General features: G+C 45.3%; 1 protein-coding gene across 2 annotated transcripts in view; it reads left to right on the top strand.

The window, feature by feature from the left end:
- Window positions 1-21,468, top strand: part of tbc1d4 (TBC1 domain family, member 4) — a 277,707-nt gene that overhangs the window by 175,608 nt on the left and 80,631 nt on the right. For both annotated transcript variants that reach the window (XM_078221580.1, XM_078221578.1), the window contains exons 5-8: window positions 4,138-4,270; window positions 7,447-7,538; window positions 10,898-11,008; window positions 12,369-12,488. In XM_078221580.1, the coding sequence (XP_078077706.1) occupies window positions 4,138-4,270; window positions 7,447-7,538; window positions 10,898-11,008; window positions 12,369-12,488 (456 nt within the window). The remainder of the gene's footprint in view (window positions 1-4,137; window positions 4,271-7,446; window positions 7,539-10,897; window positions 11,009-12,368; window positions 12,489-21,468) is intronic.

The raw sequence follows: 21,468 nt of genomic DNA, 5'->3' as shown, positions 1-21,468 counted from the left end.
CACTGCTGCCTCACAGTGCCAGGGTCCCGATCCCGGGTTCATTTCTGGCCTTGGGTCACTATCTGTGTGAGGTTTGCACATTGTCTCCATGTCTGCATGGGTTTCCTCCGCATGCTCTGGTTTCCTCCCACAGTCCAAAGATGTGTGGGTTAGGTTGATTGGTCATTCTAAGTTGCCTCTTCGTGTCAGGGGGATTAGCAGGGTAAATACGTGGGGTTACGGGGATAGGGCCTGGACGGAATTGTTGTTGGTGCAGGCTCGATGAGCCGAATAGCCTCCTTCTGCACCATAGGGATTCAATGAAGCTGTTTTTGAGTCAGTTGTAAGCCAGACCAGGTAAGGATGGCAGATTTCCTTCCCTAAAGGACATTAGTGAACCAGATGGGTTTTTCCGACAATCGACAATGGTTTCATGGTCATCAGTAGATTCTTAATTCCAGATATTTTTTATTGAATTCAAATTCCACCATCTGCCGTGATGGGATTTGAACCTAGGTCCCCAGAGCATTAGCTGAATATCTGGATTATTAGTCTAGCGATAATACCACTAGGCCATTGCCGTCCCAGAATGCTGTTAGCAGCGATGAATTTGATGTTTGTTTACATAATGTGTCGCACTGAATTTCCAGTCTGTGTTGGTGTTCATGCTGTACGCAAACCTCCTCCCAATCGACTTCATCTAACCCTCTCTTCACATCCTTTGATTCCTTTCTAACTCACATAACAATCCAGCTTCCCTTAAAATCCATCAGTGCTACTCTCCTGCTCAAGCACTCCCTTTGGTAGCATCTTCTGTATTGTAATCACTGTCTCCCAAACTATTTATTGGATTTTTTGCTGTTTTTTGATTTGATTTGATTTTTGATTTGATTTATTATTGTCACATGTATTAACATACAGTGAAAAGTATTGTTTCTTGCGCGCTATACAGACAAAGCATACCGTTCATAAAGAAGGAAATGAGTGAGTGAAGAATGTAGTGTTACAGTCATAGCTAGGGTGTAGAGAAAGATCAACTTAATGCGAGGTAAGTCCATTCAAAAGTCTGATGGTAACAGGGAAGAAGCTGTTCTTGAGTCGGTTGATACGTGACCTCAGACTTTTGTATCTTTTCTTCGACGGAAGAAGGTGGAAGAGAGAATGTCCGGGATGCGTGGAGTCCTTAATTATGCTGGCTGCTTTTCTGAGGCAGCGGGAAGTGTAGACAGAGTCAATGGATGCTTATAATAATCCTAAAAGAACTGTTTCACAGATGGCCCATTTTGTATGATAATTAAATCAAAATTCCTTCCAAGTTTTGCATTTTCCAACTTTTCTTCAAATTATTCTAAGAAAAATGTATTTTAAGAAACAAATTTAGCAATAAGACAGTGGCCGAGAGAACAATTATCCCATGTAGGCATAGGGTCTAATGTGTGTTTAACTCTCTTCCTTCCTGTTGCTTTTTGTCTATCGAATGTAAGGCTGCTGTCTCTCAAATTTCTGTCATCGCGTTATCATTTGGCTACTTGTGTGTGAAACACTCCAAGTTGAATAGCACAGTTAATGAGGCGCCCATTTGCAGAAGTGGGCAGAATGTGCACCTTGTTGGGATGACTCGGGAGCCCTTTAGAAATGGCAACTGGGACCCAATTCCGGGATTCCCGACTCCAGGGTTTCCGATTTTAAGGGTGCAGGTTGGTTCGGATCAGAAGCCCACATCCCGCACTCCCGACCTGGTCAACTCCATTATGGGGATAAGAAAGCCCTAATTCTCTGTGAAGCTGGGCCAAGCTTTGAATACACTGTGGCACATTAGAGATGTAGTGACCATAGTCTGCATGAAGGGACCTTTTGAAAGGTAAAAAAGGTCCTCCTCATGCAACAATGCCAAGGTATGCCCGCCAGCAACACACTATGCCCCCCATGCCAAGCTATGAAACTTTCATTCACATTGGCGCACTATACTCTGTGTAGAACAAATGAACTATGGTGACAATAGGATGCATAAAAAAGCTTTAAAAACAGTCATTGATTAATAACTTTCCATTGTGTTGAATAAAAGTTATTTTACTACAGGGAAATTAGAAGTGTCATTCATCCAAATCCTTTAAGGTTTCAGTAGCTGAAACTGCAAGCACTTGAAATCTCTTAAGGTGGTGTAGATAAACATTGTGAAATGGACAGCAGAGATCAGAGAGTCAAAGGATCAGCATGGTGGCACAGTGGTTAGCACTGCTGCCTCACAGTTCCAGGTTCCTGGGTTCAATTCTGGCCTTGGGTGACTGTCTGTTTGCACATTCTCCCTGTTTCTCTGTGGGGTTCCTCCGGTTTTCTCCCATAGTCCAAAGATGCAGGTTAGGTGGATTGGCCATGCTAAGTTGCCCCAATTGTGTAGGTGAAAATGGATTAACCATGGTGAATGTGTGGAGTTACAGGGATAGGGCGGGGTAGAGGGCCTGGATAAGATACCCTGCCAGAGATTTGGTGCAGACCCGATGGGCTGAATGGCCTCTACAGCACCGTAGGAATGAATGAGTCCATGAAGATGCCAGTCAACAATGTTTTCTCTGGGGATCAGATGTTTCAACAGACTAATGGATGGCTGGGCTCTCAGCGAAGAACACATAATAAGGATGAAATCCCATAGCCCCAAGGTGGGCCTTTAAATTTCCAGCCTCAGCACCGGACAGGCCCTGTGACTGCCTCCAACCTTTTTCCCGGGTCAACTCATCCGACTCCAATCTGCACCAGTCTCGAGAATGGAGATCCAGGGTGCAAAGTTCAGGGGTCCATTGATTCTGTGCTTAGCGTAAGCTCTGAATAATGGCCAGTGTAAATCCCACAGAGGGGTGCTGTCCGGATGTGTCCATTCCACGGGGAGGCCCCTCCACCCCACCCAGGGCGATTCAGTTAGAACTTTTCTGAAGCTTGAGATCGTCTGTTAAATAAGTAAATGCCACCTGACCTCTTGGCTATCTTTGTGAATGTCCAATTTAAAATATAAAACATAATTCCAGAAGCCTCCACATGAACAAAGACCGTGTTTGAAATTATGAACAGGTCAAAATGAGCATAATTTATTGAAACATTTGTTTGATTTCCTCCCTTTTCCGCGCTTGTTTAAACAGGGAATTTTAATAACATATTTGCGTTGAATTTCATTTGCTACTTCTCCATTCCACCAACCTGTCCATGTTCTTCTGAAACAGAAACAGAAAACACTGGCAAATCTCAGTAGGTCTGACCGCATCTGTAGAGAGAATGGAGCCAACACTTCGAGTCTGGATGACCCTTCATCATAGCTGTCAGACCTCCTGTGATTGTCCAACATTTTCTGTTTTTGTTTCAGATTCCAGTACCCGCAGTATTTTCCCTTTATATTTATGTCCTTCTGATGTTCAACACTGACTTCCTTACAGTTCACAATATTAGCAAACTTCCGATCATCCACAAATTATGAAATTGTGTCCTGTACACCAATGTGTAAGGAGGGGCAAAGGTCCCAACGCCAATCCCCATATACCTTCCGCCAGCCCTAACTTTGCTCAGACGTCTGTTGGGATGGCAGGGTGTTTATGGGCGACATGGTGGCACAGTGGTTAGCACTGCTGCCTCACAGCGCCAGGAACCCGGGTTCAATTCCAGCCTTGGGTGATTGCCTGTGTGGAGTTTGCACTTTCTCCCCGTGTCTGCGTGGGTTTCCTCCGGATGCTCCAGTTTCCTCCCACAGTCCAAAGATGTGCGGGTTAGGTGGATTGGCTATGCTAAATTAGTGTCAGGGGGATTAGCAGGATAAATACATGGGATCACGGGAATAGGGCCTGGGTGGGATTGTTGTCGGTGTAGGCCCGAATGCCTCCTTTTGCACTGTAGGGATTCAATGGGCACAATTTTACGGCCTCGCTCATCCCAAAACCGTAAAATCCTGCCCGAGCTCAACGGGCATTGTCCACCCCTCGCCCACTCCGGTTCCTGTGGCAGGCGGGGCGGTAAAAGTCCTGCCTATGATTCTATGATTTTGCCATGTCCAAAGTGCTATATAAGTGCTTGTTATAGTAAAATCATTCTTTTAACTGTTGTGTTGTTTTTGCTCTTGCTCGAGCAGTAGATACTTGCTTTGTGCAGCCACTCATTTTGGTTGTGTCTTGTTGACAGGTGGATGAAGTCATGCTGACCTTGAAGCAGGCCTTTAGCACTGCTGCCGCCCTCCAGAACGCCAAGACTCAGATCAAACTGTGCGAGGCGTGTCCCATGCATTACTTGCATAAACTCTGTGAACGGATTGAAGGTAAGTCAATACAAGGCATCAGCCAACTGCAGCCATTCGATTCTCCACACAGCAAAAAGGCATTCTAGAATATTCCCTCTGCTTCTACGTCGAGCTGAATGAGGTCCTTTACGCTTCTCCCACACATTTTCAGTCAGTTCCAAAATGGAGGTGTGTGAAATCAGCTCGGGAACTATTCTCCTGTCTTCCCATTGGTCGCTGCCATTTTGGAATTCCCTTGTAGAAGCGATAGTGAACACGACACACTGGGTGGGTGAATCCTGGTATTTAAGGCAAATAAGACATCTGCTTATTTTCCATCATTGCTGCCTTGGTAATGTGCCATTGTCAAGAAGCCCCTCATGTGTTCTGGCGAAGGAGGATGGGTTTGAATTATAACTGATTCCCCTCCCTTCACCACTCACGTGTACTGAATCACAGAATGATCAAATACACAGGCCTGGCAGAATTTTTACAGCACAGAGAGGAGGCCATTCATCCCATCTTGTCCATGCCAGACCGAGGACACCCAGGGGCTCTTTCTAATCCTACCTTCTTGCACCCGGCCCATAACCCTGTAGCTTACAGTACTTAAGGTGCAGATCCTACTTATTAAAAGAGTTTAGGGTCTCTGCCTCCACCACCAACTCGGGCAGCGAATTCCAGTCACCCACCATTCCCTGTGTAAAAATGTTCTTCCTCATGTCCCTAATTACACTTATTGCTAGTTATCTTGAATCTGTGTCCCCTGGTTCTAGAATTCTCCACCAAAGGAAATAATTGTATTCTGTCCACTCTATCTCTTCCCTTTGTAATTTAGTACACCTCTATCGAGTCACCCCAGAGCCTTCTTTGTTCCAAAATAACCCCAACCTATCCAACCTCTCCTCATGGCTACACTTTTCTAGGCCTGGCATCATTCTTGTAAACCTCTTTTGCACTCTCTCCAGAGCAACACACCCTTCCTGCAATGTAACATCATATGAGTTATTTCCTTGCTACAAGCTTGAGTTTACTTGCATTAACATAGCCTTCTTCTTCTAACTTCTGCATCACAGCTGCCATTTCTGTTAGCATCTGACCCACTTGTTCCAGTCTGACACTATCCACTTTAATCTTCATTTTCATTTTTCTAACGTATTCCTTCTAACTATCATTATTTTTGTCTTTTTGATGTTCACATACAATCCATTTTCTAAACTTCTAGATTTTACTTGATCTGCAATATTTTGTAGGGCCTTTTCTGTGTTCTTTGAATATTTTAAGTAGAGATTTTGGCGACAATACAAAGCTTTATCATATTCCTCTCTTCACCTGAAACATATTTGATTGTCCCTCTTCTAGTCTGTTGCTCACTGTTTCGTCCGGATATAGGCGCTGGATAAATCTCACATCTTTACTGTCAATGTCACACTTAAGCAAAAGTAATTTTTAAGTTTATTTATTAGTGCCACAAGTTGGCTTACATTAACACTACAATGAAAATCCCCTAGTCGCCACACTCCGGCGCCTGTTCGAATACACTGAGGGAGAATTTAGCATGGCCAATGCACCTAACCAGCACGTTTTTCAGACTGTGGGAGGAAACCCGGAGCACCTGGAGGAAACCCACACTGGGAGAACATGCAGACTCCGCACAGACAGTGACCCAAACCGGGAATCGAACCTGGGTCCCTGGCACTGTGAGACAGCATTGCTAACCAATGTGCCTCAGTGCCACCCACTTTAAAAATCTAATGGAATGTTAACCTTTACTGAACGGGGATTGGAATACAAACTGGTTGAATTCATGTTTTAGTTATATAAAGCTCTGGTTAAACACATCTGCATAGATCTTTAAGTAAGTGTATTGGGGACTATAGATCAGGGATGGTAAATGGCATTGGGATATAGGTCAACCATGATCTAATAGAATGATGGAACAGGTTTGAATGACTAAAATTGCCTACTCCCCATCCTCAGACTCAGCTTAAAATGAGCCCTCAGCAGAGGAGGGGAGAAAACTGGATTGGAAATCTGACACTCTTCAGGATGTTTATGCGATATAAGTTATGAGGAGATTGCTAAAGACAAGTGCAGAGTATTGGAAATAAATTATAGCATTTTACTACCTGTGCTTCATTTTCTGAGTGTCTGAAGTGTGAATATAGTATGAAACCTGTAAGTGATTTCAGAATCCACTTTTGTTCTGGTGAGGCAACATTTCAGGCTGCAAGGGCCCTGTTCTTTGCAGACAGAAAGGACAAGTACACACATTGCACTTATTTCAGCTAAACAAAATAAGTGACAGTCATCACTGACTCATTCCTCAGGGAAATGCCTTGATCAATCAGGGTCAAACTGCCTGGTTTAAATTTCAAATAATGCTTGGCAGTTAACTGTCAGTCACCTGGTGAATTCTCCATGGCAATATCTCCAGCAATCAGAGTCTATTTGTCAACCAACCAGCACTTTCTTCTCACAGAGTATAAATTCTTGTTTTCCCCTTATGTCGGCATTCTTGCGAAGAGTCCTAATGAGTGCAAGATGAAAAGCTTCGACATGTCTATTAATTCAGCAATACTCAAGTTCTGTACTACCAAAGAACTATTGCAAGGTTGACACCACCTGCAACCACCTTGGAGATGTCTCAGTGATTTAAAAAAGTATATATATATATATTAAATTTTGGGATACAGGCTTTGCTTGCAAAGGCAGCATTTATTGCCCATCCCTTGTTGCCCTTCAGTATGTAGTGGTGAGCTGCCTTCCTGAACCACAGCAGTCCATGTGGCGAAGGCGCTGCCACACCTCTGTTAGATAGGAAGTCCCAGGCTTTTGACCTAGTGACAGTGAATTGACAGTGATATATATCCACGTCAAGGGGAATTGGAGCCAGTGATGTTCCCATGTAACTGTTGCTCTTGTCCTTCAAGGCACGGGATGTCGTGGGTCTGAGAGGTGGTATCAAAGAACTCTTATTGTGGTACATCCTGAATGTGGTACACACTGCAACATAATACCTGGGCACATCTCAGAACATCTGTAACAGAGACAGATGTTGCACGATAGCTTTGATATCACAATATTGCTGGCGTTATAAAGCAGGCATGTGAACTGTGCAGTGGTTAGTGTGAAACAGCAGAAAGAATTGTTGGTTGTTTAAGAAAATGGAACAATTAAGTGAGGCACTGATCAGCACTCCTCTGACTTTCCAGGTCTCTATCCACCAAGAGCCAAGCTTGCCATACAGAGGCATGTTTCTCTTTTGAGTGACAATGAGCAAGCTGACATTTTTGAACGTGTTCAGGTAACAATACATAGGCTGTTCGAAAAATGTTCGCTATAATTATATATTGTGGGAAGCTGTCACTAAATATGGATTACAGATTATTTCTATGTGATAACAATTACTTTAATTCTTAACAAAAGATCCAACTGAAATTTCTGATGTGATCATTGATTTGTGATGATAATCTGTATTAACTATGACAATATTCGTTGCCTCAGTTTGAAGGTTCATTGCTTACTTGTAAAGGATTTGGAAGTAATTTTTCTTAATCTATACATCCCCATTCTTTTTCCCTCTTCACTAATGCCACTCCGGCTCTACCATGCACCTGTACAATTATTGATGGGGATTGTAGACTCGGCCCACAACCAGATAAAACATTACTGTTATCATTCTTTAAACTTATTTTTTGAACTTTGATGGGATGTGAACATCGCTGGCAAGAGCATTTGTTGCCCATTCCTAATTTCCCCTTTAGTGTCATGGCCTGCTAGGACATTTCAGAGGGCAATTAAGAGTCAAGCACATTGCATTGGCTCTGGAGTCACATGTAGGCCAGACCAGGTAAGGACAGCAGATTTCCTTCTCTAAAGGGCATTAGTGAAACAGATGGGTCCTTAAAACAATTGATTATAATTGTCATGGTCACTGTTACTGAGACCAGCTTTATATTATTAACTTACTTATTCATTAAAAAAATAAGACTTTAATTCAATAAGCTGTTGTGGTGGGATTTGGATCTGTGACCCCAGAACATTAATTTGGGCCTCTGAATTGCGAGTCCATTGCCATTATCCCTAAGACTCGAAAGAAACACTGTCAAGCACATGGGTCAAGTCTTAAACCAAAAGACGAAAGAAACCCAAAAGGACATCTCAAAAGACTCTGCACCAGGAATGGTGTCTTGAAGGTTTAGGGCTATTAACTTCCTGGCCATGTCCTGGAATCATTTTTAGGGTTGTTCAGTATTAAAGCCACTCTTTGCAACTCACCTGTTACCATCATAGAATCCTTACAATGTAGAAGAAGGCCATCCAGCCCTTGAGCCTGCATCGACAACAATCCCACCCAGGCCCTATCCCGTTAACCCTATGTATTTACCTCGCTAATCTCCCTGACACTAAGGGGCAATTTAGCATGGCCAATCCACCTAACCTGCACATCTTTGGACTGTGGGAGGAAACTGGAGCACCCAGAGGAAACCCACGCAGACACAGGGAGAACGTGCAAACTCCACACCCGAGCCCAGCATTGAACTCAGGTCCCTGGCGCTGTAAGGCAGTAGTGCTAACACTGTGCTACTGTGTTGCCCACAAAGAGAATACCTATTCACTTTCCAATATTACAACCGATCTGCCATCTTGTACTCTCATCCAACCTGTCTGCATCTCCTCCCAGTCTCTCTGCGTCCTCCCCACAGCTCTTTTGTTGCCATCGGGCACCATGTCTTTCATAGCAACGATGTGGAGATGCCGGCGTTGGACTGGGGTAAACACAGTAAGAAGTTTAACAACACCAGGTTAAAGTCCAACAGGTTTATTTGGTAGCAAAAGCCACACAAGCTTTCGAGGCTCTGAGCCCCTTCTTCAGGTGAGTGGGAATTCTGTTCACAAACAGAACTTATAAGACACAGACTCAATTTACATGAATAATGGTTGGAATGCGAATACTTACAACTAATCCAGTCTTTAAGAAACAAAACAATGGGAGTGGAGAGAGCATCAAGACAGGCTAAAAAGATGTGTATTGTCTCCAGACAAGACAGCCAGTGAAACTCTGCAGGTCCACGCAACTGTGGGAGTTACAAATAGTGTGACATAAATTCTGATTCTAGGATCGCATGATAAAGACTCAGGAGGAAAAAAGCAGAAATATTTATGTGAAATAGTGTGACATAAACCCAATATCCCGGTTGAGGCCGTCCTTGTGTGTGCGGAACCTGGCTATCAGTTTCTGCTCAGCGACTCTGCGCTGTCGTGTGTCGCGAAGGCCGCCTTGGAGAACGCTTACCCGAATATCAGAGGCCGAATGCCCGTGACCGCTGAAGTGCTCCCCAACAGGAAGAGAACAGTCTTGCCTGGTGATTGTCGAGCGGTGTTCATTCATCCGTTGTCGCAGCGTCTGCATAGTTTCCCCAATGTACCATGCCTCGGGACATCCTTTCTTGCAGCGTATCAGGTAGACAACGTTGGCCGAGTTGCAAGAGTATGTACCGTGTACCTGGTGGATGGTGTTCTCACGTGAGATGATGGCATCTGTGTCGATGATCCGGCACGTCTTGCAGAGGTTGCTGTGGCAGGGTTGTGTGGTGTCTTGGTCACTGTTCTCTTGAAGGCTGGGTAGTTTGCTGCGGACAATGGTCTGTTTGAGGTTGTGCGGTTGTTTGAAGGCAAGAAGTGGGGGTGTGGGGATGGCCTTGGCGAGATGTTCGTCTTCATCAATGACATGTTGAAGGCTCCGGAGGAGATGCCGTAGCTTCTCCGCTCCGGGGAAGTACTGGACAACGAAGGGTACTCTGTCCACTGTGTCCCGTGTTTGTCTTCTGAGGAGGTCGGTGCGGTTTTTCGCTGTGGCGCGTTGGAACTGTTGATCAATGAGTCTAGCGCCATATCCTGTTCTTATGAGGGCATCTTTCAGCGTCTGGAGGTGTCTGTTGCGATCCTCCTCATCCGAGCAGATCCTGTGTATACGGAGGGCTTGTCCGTAGGGGATGGCTTCTTTAACGTGTTTAGGGGACAGCGCAGAGTCGCTGAGCAGAAACTGATAGCCAGGTTCCGCACACACAAGGACGGCCTCAACCGGGATATTGGGTTTATGTCACACTATTTCACATAAATATTTCTGCTTTTTTCCTCCTGAGTCTTTATCATGCGATCCTAGAATCAGAATTTATGTCACACTATTTGTAACTCCCACAGTTGCGTGGACCTGCAGAGTTTCACTGGCTGTCTTGTCTGGAGACAATACACATCTTTTTAGCCTGTCTTGATGCTCTCTCCACTCCCATTGTTTTGTTTCTTAAAGACTGGATTAGTTGTAAGTATTCGCATTCCAACCATTATTCATGTAAATTGAGTCTGTGTCTTATAAGTTCTGTTTGTGAACAGAATTCCCACTCACCTGAAGAAGGGGCTCAGAGCCTCGAAAGCTTGTGTGGCTTTTGCTACCAAATAAACCTGTTGGACTTTAACCTGGTGTTGTTAAACTTCTTTCATAGCAACCACATAGTGATTGTAACATTGGGCAATGCACTGCATCTAAAACCTTCCGCAATTATAGCAGGAATCTTTTAGAGTTTAAGAGTAACGGGAAAATATCAACAGAACAGCTGGGGACCTTATCCGTGAGCGATCTGATTGAATTATCTGTCTTGACAGAAACTGAAGCCGGCTGATGACCAAGATGAGAATGAGCTGGTGATTCTCATTCTGCGGCAGATATGCGAGACCAAACAGAAGACCCACGCCCATCTTGGCGAGACCCCTATGGTACACCACTTTCTCCATTCTCTTTGGAAAAGTAAAGGGTTTGAATTTGCGATGGTGGAATTATGTATGGATGACTGTGACCGATTATTTTTCATTATAATTTTCAGTTAAGATCATAAGATGGCCTCTACCAGCCAAATGTCATAGCCGTTTAGATTTCAGATGTCAACATGTATTGAGAAACATGGGATGGTGTCACCAAAAAGGCAGGGTTAGAGGTCAGAGTGGAAAGTAAATCCTAAAGGTCGTCTGTGGGCTGACATGTTCCCACCTCCAATGATCTGGACAGAGATGGGTGAGCAACAGAAGCTACGACCTGCCTGACAGCAGTTGTTAACCAATTAGTCGCACCTAACATGGCCACTTGGGGTTGTATTGGGAACAGTGTTGAAGTATTACCCATGGGGATGGGCCCCACGCTGTGAGGGTGTCTGGCAATCCCTTCAAAGTGGCTTCATGGCAGCAGGTCAGGAGGCTAGAGAGGCCCCGTTACTTATCTCCACCCTTCCTAACCCTTCAGCGCTGGAAGCCATTTCAGCCACGGGGCTGCAGTGGTCGGCTGGCCTGCGGAGGGAGTTCTCTTGAATTGCCCTCATGTTCTCCTACCTTTGGCGGCATGGCCACCTTGGCTGGTGGGGCTGCCGGCAGGGTACTGCTACGGGCCTTCCCTTTGTGCCACCCGCCGTCCTTAATTGGATGGTGCTCACCCATGGAATCGGTTGTCTCTGGTAAGACTGTGCAAGCGGGTGGCCAGACCTCGCCAACAGGATCGAGAGCCGCTTTTAGTCCCAACCCTCAGAATATCTTCCCAGGTGGTAAGGTGATGAGGTTGCTGTATAAACGCCAGCCACATCTTTCCTCCATGCCTGCCATGCAGCAGACACGTGAGAAGCACATTCTGACACTTGCATCTGGATTTCCAAACAGTTTTTTCCAATCTTTAGCCTCATGTCAATTAATAAGAACATAAGAACTAGGAGCAGGAGTAGACCATCTGGCCCTTCGAGCCTGCTCCGCCATTCAATAAGATCATGGCTGATCTTTTCGTGGACTCAGCTCCACTTACCCGCCCGCTCACCATAACCCTTAATTCTTTTACTATTCAAAAATTTATCTATCCTTGCCTTAAAAACATTCAACGAGGTAGCCTCAACTGCTTCACTGGGCAGGGAATTCCACAGATTCACAACTCTTTGTGTGAAGAAGTTCCTCCTCAACTCAGTCCTAAATCTGCTCCCCCTTATTTTGAGGCCATGCCCCCTAGTTCTAGTAATTGGGTCAGCTCCTTCAGTGAGTCTGCTGAAAATCTTGCTAACCTTACTTCACCTGTAAAACTATCCTGCTTTCTTCTCTTTCAAAGCCTGTGCCAAACAACATGATCCCAGAGCATTCAGCAAGCACAGGGAGGTTTAAACTTGATGTCCTGAAAAACAAGGCCAGGAAGTCTCTAACCAGCTCATTGGAAAATATCTTCTCACGGGTAAGATGCATGGGGCTTAAATTTGAATATTAACATGATTCCGTTTAATCTCATCCCTTGAGATGTCAATATGTGCTACCTATTTAAATGTTGGAATACATGTCTGTGTGTTGTGTTTGGCCCTCATATTTTGTCCCACCACGTGCAAGCGAATGCAAAGAAAGGTGTCACTGTTTACATTTGGCATATTGAACATTTATACAATACCATCTGAAACAAAGGACGACATGGTGGCACGGTGGTTAGCACTGCTGCCTCACAGCTCCAGGGACTCGGTTCAATTCCGGTCTCGGGTCACTGTCTGTGCTGAGTTTGCACGTTCTCCCTCTGCCTGTGTGGGCTTCCTCCGGGTGCTACGTTTCCTCTCACACTCCCAAAAATGTGCAAGTTGGGTGGATTGGCCACGCTAAATTGCCTCTTGGTGTCCCAAGACGTGTCGCTTTGATGAATTAGCCATGGTAAATGTGTGGGGTTGTGGGGCTAGGATGGGAGAGAGGGCCTGGGTAAGTTGCTCTGCCAGAGAATCAATGCAGACCCAATGGGCCAAATGGAATCTTCTGCACTGTAGGGATTCAATGATTCTCTAACTCGATCCCATCTTAAACAGCTGGTATGACAAGAGGAATGGACAATAAGTTTCACAGCTCACTTCCTGTCTAATAGTTTGACAGTAAGAAGATCTCCAAGAAGATCGCGCATACTTCTTACTGTGCTTACCATAGTCCAACGCCGGCATCTCCACATATTAGTTTGATGACAGACTCCATAATGCCAAACATTGTGGGTGGATTTTCAACTTATTGCCCAGGCATCAAACTGGTATTGAGAATTGCTCACCCCATGACTGAAATTATGTTTAATTTAATTACTTCTTGTGAAAGAAATGGAGTGAAAATTGGCCAGTTTCTGTAGTGCGTGGCCAAACTGCAATTCCACCTTCAGCAGCAAGTTCAACATCTACCCCAGGCTCTGTTGAGCTTCACCTGTGTTCGTGTGGCCTTTTTTAGGGCGGCACAGTAGCACAGTGGTTAGCACTGCTGCTTCACAGCTCCAGGGACCTGGGTTCGATTCCCGGCTTGGGCCACTGTCTGTGTGGAGTTTGCACGTTCTCCTCGTGTCTGCGTGGGTTTCCGGTTTCCTCCCACAGTCCAAAGATGTGCGGATTAGGTTGATTGGCCATGCTAAAAAAATTGCCCCTTAGTGTCCTGAGATGTGTAGGTTAGAGGGATTAGCGGGTAAATGTGTAGGGATATGGGAGTAGAGCCTGGGTGGGATTGTGGTCAGTGCAGACTCGATGGACCGAATGGCCTGTTTCTGCACTGTAGGGTTTCTATGACTTCTATTTCCACCTTCTTGACGTACTTTGCAAAACGCTACAACCAGCTTGCATCCTCAGTTAAACTCGACCTTGGCTACTGCAGAAGTTCTCACTCTGCCTCCACCTCAGAAATAGAGGTCACAGAGGTTTACAGCATGGGTTACTGTCTGTGTGGAGTTTGCACATTCTCCCCGTGTCTGCGTGGGTTTCCCTCCACAGTCCAAAGATGTGCGGGTTAGGTGGATTGGCCATGCTAAAATTGCCCGTTAGTGCCCTGGGATGCGTAGGTTAGAGGGATTAGTGGGTAAAATATGTAGGGATATGGGAGTAGGGTCAGGGTGGGATTGTGGTCAGTGCAGACTCGATGGGCCGAATGGCCTCTTTCTGTACTGTCGGGTTTCTATGATTTCTATGATTGTGCTCCACTCCACTCAGACAGTGACCCGAGCTGGAGTTCAGACGAATAAGGGGGTGTGTCATAGAGACTTATAAAATTCTAACAATGATTAGACAGGGTAGATGCAGGGAAGATATTCCCGATGGTGGGGGAGTCCAGAATCAGGGGTCACAGTCTGGGGATTCAGGGTAGACCATTTAGGACAGAGGTGAGGAGACATTTCTTCACCCAAAGAGTGGTGAGCCTGTGGAATTCATTAACACAGGAAGTAGTTGATGCCAAAACATTGAATGTATTCAAGAGGCGGCTGGATATAGCACTTGGGGCGAACAGGGTCAAAGATTACGGGGAGAAAGCAGGATTAGGCTATTGAGTTGGACGATCAGCCATGATCGCGATGAATGGCGGAGCAGGCTCGAAGGGCCAAATGGCCTCCTCCTGCTCCTATCCTCTATGTTTCTATGTAAACCTCGATGGCCTCTATTTCTGAGTCGGAGGCTGGGTGGTAACTTCAGCAGTAGCCAAGGTCAAGTTTAACTGAGGGTGCAAGTTGGTTGTAGCATCTTGCAAACTGTGTCAAGAAGGTGGAGAGGCCACACTTGTCCATGCCACCCAGTTTTTACCACTAAGTTAGTCCCAATTGCCCGCATTTGGCCCATATCCCTCTACACCCATCTTACCCATATAACTGTCTAAACGCTTTTTAAATGTTCCTCAATAATTCATCCGACGCAGTTGAGAGTAAATATCTGTGTTGCTTTTCCTGGGATCAGCCCAGATGAACATGGGCTCCCTGCATTTCCCAGCGCTCCCATTACCAGCATTTTCTGAAGATTCTTTGTGATCCATCTCCTGCCACACAGAGGTTGCATTCAATATATTGTAAGATCCCTACAGTACAGAAGGAGGCCATTCAGCCCATCGAGTCAGTACCAACCACATCCCACCCAGGCCCTATTCCCCTAACCCCACACATTTACCCTGCTAAGCCCCCTGACACTCGGGTCAATTTTACATGGCCGATCAACCGAACCCGCGCATCTTTGGACCGTGGGAGGAAACCGGAGCACCCGGAGGAAACCCACGCAGACACGGGGAGGATGTGCAAACTCCACTCAGACAGTGACCCGAGGCCAGAATTGAACCTGGGTCCTTGGCGCTGTGAGGCAGCAGTGCTAACCACTGTGCCAAATGGGGTTTTAGTTCTGAGAATAGAATGTGCGCACAGCAATAAAGATGGCTAATCTGAGAGACAGCCTTTCCGAGTGACCAGTTTCTTGTGAGGTATCCGTTGATGTGCTGTGACTTGGACTCAATTCCTGACATCCATTGTGCAGCTCAGGCTCAGGATGAACGATGCTGCTCTTTTTTGTCAAACACATCAGTCCAAATCCATTTGGAGATTTTTTTCCCCCTTGTCTTTCATTAGCCGCTCACACAGTTCTCCGCTTGTAAACTGCTGCGGGTGCTGGGAATCTCAAAAATAAAACTGAAACCTAAACAGGAATTGCTGGGAATGTTCAGCAGGTCAGGCAGCACGTGTGGAGAATGAGGAAGAAGCAGGGTCAATGGCCAGAATTTTACCGCCCCACCTGCCACAGGAATTGGAGCAGGCGGGGGGCGCGGAACATGGAAAAGTCCATTGGCCTTGGGCGGGAATTTCCGGTTTCGGGACCAGCGAGGCCTTAAAATCCCGCTCAATGTTCCCGGTCGTGACCTCTTGTCAGTTCCGTCAGACTTGCCCAGTATTTAAAGTTTTTTTTAAAAGTTCATTTATTAGTGTCACAAGTAGGCTCACATTAACACTGCAATGAAGTTACTGTGAAAATCCCCTAGTCGCCACACTCCGGCACCTGTTCGGGTACACGGAGGGAGAATGGCCAATGCACCGAATCAGCGTGTCTTTTGGACTGTGGGAGGAAACTGGAGCACCCGGAGGAAACCCACACAGACACGGGGATAATGTGCAGACTCCACACAGACAGCGTCCCCAAGTTAGGAATCAAACCCGGGTCTGTGGCGCTGTGAGGCAGCAGTGCTAACCACCGTGCTGCTGTGCTGCCCACATTTCCAACATCTTCTGTTTTTAATTTGATTCTTTAGTCACTGTCCTTGAACCAAAATGATTTCTTAAACGGCGGATTATAAAATGAAAGCTGTGAAACAAGATTAGAGAAGACGGTTTTTGTTGAAGAGTTAGCAGTGGGACACATATCCGGTGTTGTAGTTTTTATGATTCAATGAACAAAAGCTATTTGAGAGAAGCATTAGATGAATTGTTTCCTCTTTCTCCTCAGTCATAAACCTCTTATTTTCCACTCTGAGCATATTTTATCCAGACCTACTCCAAAATGTGAATCCTTCATTCATGTCTCATCACAACTGTACCTCCTCCAAATGGTGTCTCCCCCATGCCACGCCAGTCTTTACATCATACTTCCTTTAGACTATAATTCCTCTTCATCCATGACCTTGCTTCCTGTCCATAGTTCCTCTGCTCTAATTCCCCCTTCACACCATGTTTCTTCAGAGCATTGCTTACTCTGAACTGTGTCTTCTCCGTGCAGTGTTTCTGTTGCATTCAATGGTTCAGTTTGATTATGAGTGTTTGATTATGAGAGTCTGGTAACTGATCCATGCTCACTGCACTTGATTGGTTAAGCCTGCATGTTGACAACATGTTTACTATAAAGTGGACAGAACACAGAAGCTACCAGAAGCTGAGTTTAAAAATATGCCATAGTTATTTTAAACATTGTGCAAAAATAAAGTTCCTGCACACTTAAAACTTGGTGTCAGCTCTGCATTGCTTTGAGGCTAACCAGACATATAAAATATACAAGTTGATTTGTGCCATTCCTTTCTCATGCACTGCTGCCACCAACTTATGTCTCCTCTGCATCTTCCTTTGGTGGTCTGACTAAAATTAGAAATGCATCACTTTGATAAGTGTAGAGAAAATTTTCACTTGTGTCACTCTGGGTACAGGGCTCTAATGAATCAGTATTCTGTAGACTTGGTTGGCCAGTTCATTAAGATTGAGTTCCTTGTACCGTGGAATTCTCAATCAGTATCTCTGCTGGAATCTAAGTACTAAAATAAGATGGAGTAGATATAGGAACAGAGTAAAAGAAGTAATAGATTTTTACTCAGAGCGTTCTTATTAAGAAAGAGCAGGTGGACTATTTCTCATACGATACCCAGAAGCAAGTCAGTCTGCGTCTCGCTTCTATTTGTAGATGAATGAATAACACTCAGGTCTTTTAACATGCAGATGAAATGAAGAAAGATGGAAATTGGGCAGTGTATTACCAATTGTCAGAGGTTGCAATCAGCATTCACACATTGGGCTGTGTTCATGGGGTGTAACACTGTTGGTGTAAAAGCTATAGAAATCAGCTTTGGAAAACTAGACGGCTTATCGTGAACTTGAAGGCACCTGAGCTGAAATCCATCAGCCTGACATTTATTTATGTTGTTTTTAAAGTTTTTTAAAAAGATTTTATTTATTTATTAGTCACAATTAGGCTTACATTAACACGGCAATGAAGTTACTGTGAAAATCCCCCAGTTGCCACACTCTGGCGCCTGTTCGGGTACACCGAGGGAAAATTTGGCATGGCCAATGCATCTAACCAGCACGTCTTTCGGATTGTGGGAGGAAACCAGACCACCCGGAGGAAACCCACACAGACACAGGGAGAATGTACAAACTCCACACTGACAATGACCCAAGACGGGGATCGAACCCAGATCCCTGGCACTGTGAGGCAGCAGTGCTAACTACTGTGCCACCCTGCCGCAAAATTAACCCTTAACTTGGCATTGTATGACCTGCAGCAGCAGCAGATTGTTTAGTTTGAATCAATGTGCAGCTATCAATGTTGAGCCCTAACATTGCTGGGAGGCAGGTTACCCGTATTTCTAATCTGACAGCAAGAACCTGGGCTTTGCTGGACAACACATCCTTGTCAATTCTTGGACATTCACTGGAAAAGAGTTGGTCATTGCCAATGTTTCATTTTCTTTTCCACGAGGCAGAAATATGAGATTGATTCAGTGGGTTTTGTACATGAACTCAAGTTTGCTGGTTGTGTGTCACATATGGGGCCTGCCACCCCTTTAAACTGCCCATCAAAATACATCAATCACTGTATACTGGGCAGGGCATAAAGGGGACGGTAACTCAGTAAGCATTTACACTATTGACACGTTTGTGACACTTTCTCCCCGTGTCTCCGTGGGTTTCCTCCGGGTCCTCCGGTTTCCTCCCACAGTCTGAAAGGTATGCTGGTTAGGTGCATTGACCCGAACAGGCACTGGACTGTGGCGACTAGGGGAATTTCACAGTAACTTCATCGCAGTGTTATTGTAAGCCTTACTTGTGACTAATAAATAAACTTTAACTTTAATGACCATGAAACCATTGTCGATTGTCGGAAAGACCCATCTGGTTCACTGATGTCCTTTAGGGAAGGAAATCTGCCGTCCTTACCTGGTCTGGCCTACATGTGACTCCCGAGCCACAGCAATGTGGTTGACTCTCAACTGCCCTCAAAGGGCAACTAGGGATGGGCAATAAATGCTGGCCCAGCCAGTGATGCCCATGTCCCACGAATTAATAATAAAAAATTACATGTTCTCTATAATGTGCAGGAAAGCACAGAATCATTACTCAGGGCTCACTGTTCACTTGTTGCATTTGATCAAATTGTGTTTGGTGTGGTGTTCTTGTGTTCTCCCAGCCTTACTAATTTTTATTACTAAGCCTTCTTTAATCTTGCACTTGAGCATGTAGCATGGAATGTATTTTTGGGCAGAGGTGCACTGAGTGAAGTGAAGATGTCCGCTGAGACTTGGTGACTGCCGCACACATCGATATTTTGGGGGAACAGATGATCTGTAATCAAAAGAGAAAATTCTGGAAAATCTCAGCAGGTCTGCCAGTATCTATAGGGAGAGAAAAGAGCTGACGTTTCAAGTCCAGACGACCCTTTGTCAAAGCTCAAAGACATAGAAAGTGGGCGATATTTATCCTGTAGGGTGAGGGAATGAAAGATGAGTCATAGCCACAAAAACAAGGGGAAAGGTTAAGAGCTGCTAATGGCAGTCCATAGAGAGAACCGAAGGTGTGAATTGCTTTTATCCAGATGATCTGTAATGTTGACTCTCATCTTGGTTGCGAGTTAGTGGTAATTATGTGGGGGCAGGTTTGATCTATCTCCTAGCGCAGATATCTTGGGGAGGATTCTTAGCCCCCATTGGGGATGAGTTCGGAGGCAGGCAGACACTGGGGTGTAGACAATTCAGCTTGTGAAAAGCCTGTTGAGGCCTTTTGTCTGAGTCCAACTGGGACTCCAGATTCCTGAGGCATCGGGGAATAGGCACTTTGAGGCCCTTCCCACGACCTGGCTTCAGGGGTTCCTCCACCACAACGGTGGCTCAGCTGCTTAGGACATTTTCTTTTTAATTTTAAACTTTAAAAAATTGGAAGGAGGGCATGTTCATCTTGGGATGCCCTCTCTCTCTCTCTTATTTGTAAGGTCAAACTGCTACTTTTGCAATGCTGGAGGACTTCCTATGGCCCTCAAACTTTGATAGCCCATCCGCTAACCTTTAATTGAAGAGTGAGCTCGTGCTCTGACCATTAATTAGCCAATTTGGGGATGATCATAGCTGGGTAATTGATCCCCACATTGTGCCAGCGTCTGACCTTCATTTGACTCTTGACATAAGAGTCCTGAGGTCCACAAGGAAAATTCTGCCCTTTGTTTTCAGAACTTAGCAGGTAACTGTATACTGAGCAGGGCATAAATGGGATGGTAACTCAGTCAGCATCTACATTATTGGCACATTTACATTTTCTCTATAATATGCAGGAAAGCACAGAATCATTATTCAGGCCTCACTGCCTCACACTCTGGCACAGTGGTTAGCACTGCTGCCTCATAGCACCAGGGACCCGGGTTCGATTCCCGGCTTGGATCGCTGTCTGTGCAGAGTCTGCACCTTCTCCCCGTGTCTGTGTGGAGACACGGGGAGAATGTGCAGACTCTGGGTGCTCTGGTTTCCTCCCATAGTCCGGAAGACGCGCTGGTTAGGTGCTTTGGCCATGCTAAATTCTCCCTCAGTGTATCCGAACAGGCGCCGGAGTGTGGCGACTAGGGGATTTTCACAGTAACTTCATTGCAGTGTTAATGTAAGCCTACTTGTGATACTAATAACTCAACTTTTTAATTTTAACTCTTGTAGTAAAAGAGACGCAAGGGCATTGCGTTTTGCATGCTGCCACTGAGGTGAGGATTTAATATGGTAATTCCGAATGAAAATGCAGATGTTCTCAAGATTCACTATTTTAGTGGAATTGACTTGGGAAGTTGACACGGCAACAAGGGAAAATTGTAATGACTTCATGCGCAATGCTGACTGTTATTCAGAACACACTTCACTGGGACTGAATGAGGCATCGTCAGATAACTCACAACTGGCAGATAGTGAAAGGAAGTGAATCAGCAGCTGGCAATCTCTGATCTCCTCACTTCACAGAGATCAGAAAGAAATAGAGAGAAATAATGCAGAAAGGAGTGAGAGGAAGGGAGGGGGGCAACAAGAGAAGCGAGATACGCAAAGGAATGGGGTGGGCGTGAGATAATGAACAAGAGTGAAAGGAAGTGGAGAGAAGCAAAGAGAACAATGTGCGTAGAGGTGATACAGATGTATGGTTTATGACCTTTGCAGTGGTAAGGGCAAACACACTGATATGGCAACGTTCCATACCTTTTCCTTGGTGAGATTAAGCCGGTGAATGTTTCCAGGACACTACACAGTGACAAGTGCAGAGAATCAGAATATGGTATCTCCCTAACCTCAGGATCCCCAGGTCCATCTGCTGCCAGCTAAAAAGATTAGCTCTGTTGAGAACAAAAAATTCTCATTCCAATTGCTTTTCAGAACTGCTGGATTAATCCTGGAGGTACAACATGTAGAATCGCTATAGTGCAGAAGGTGTCCATTCGGCCCACCTAGTCTGCACCGACCCTCCGACTGAATATTTTACCCAGACCCTATCCCCATAACCCCACGTATTTACCCTGCTAATTCCCCCTAACCTACACATCTTGGGACACTAAGGGGCCATTTAGCGTGATCAATCCACCTAACCTCCATATCCTTGGACTGCGGGAGGAAACTGGAGCACCCGGAGGAAACCACGTCGACACGGGGAAGAATATGCAAACTCCACATAGATAGTCGAGGCTGGAATC

Source organism: Mustelus asterias, chromosome 10, assembly GCF_964213995.1.
Source record: "Mustelus asterias chromosome 10, sMusAst1.hap1.1, whole genome shotgun sequence".
NCBI classification, from domain to species: Eukaryota; Metazoa; Chordata; class Chondrichthyes; order Carcharhiniformes; family Triakidae; genus Mustelus; species Mustelus asterias.
Note: the sequence above shows the minus strand (reverse complement) of the source record. Positions and strands in the feature narration are given on the sequence as shown.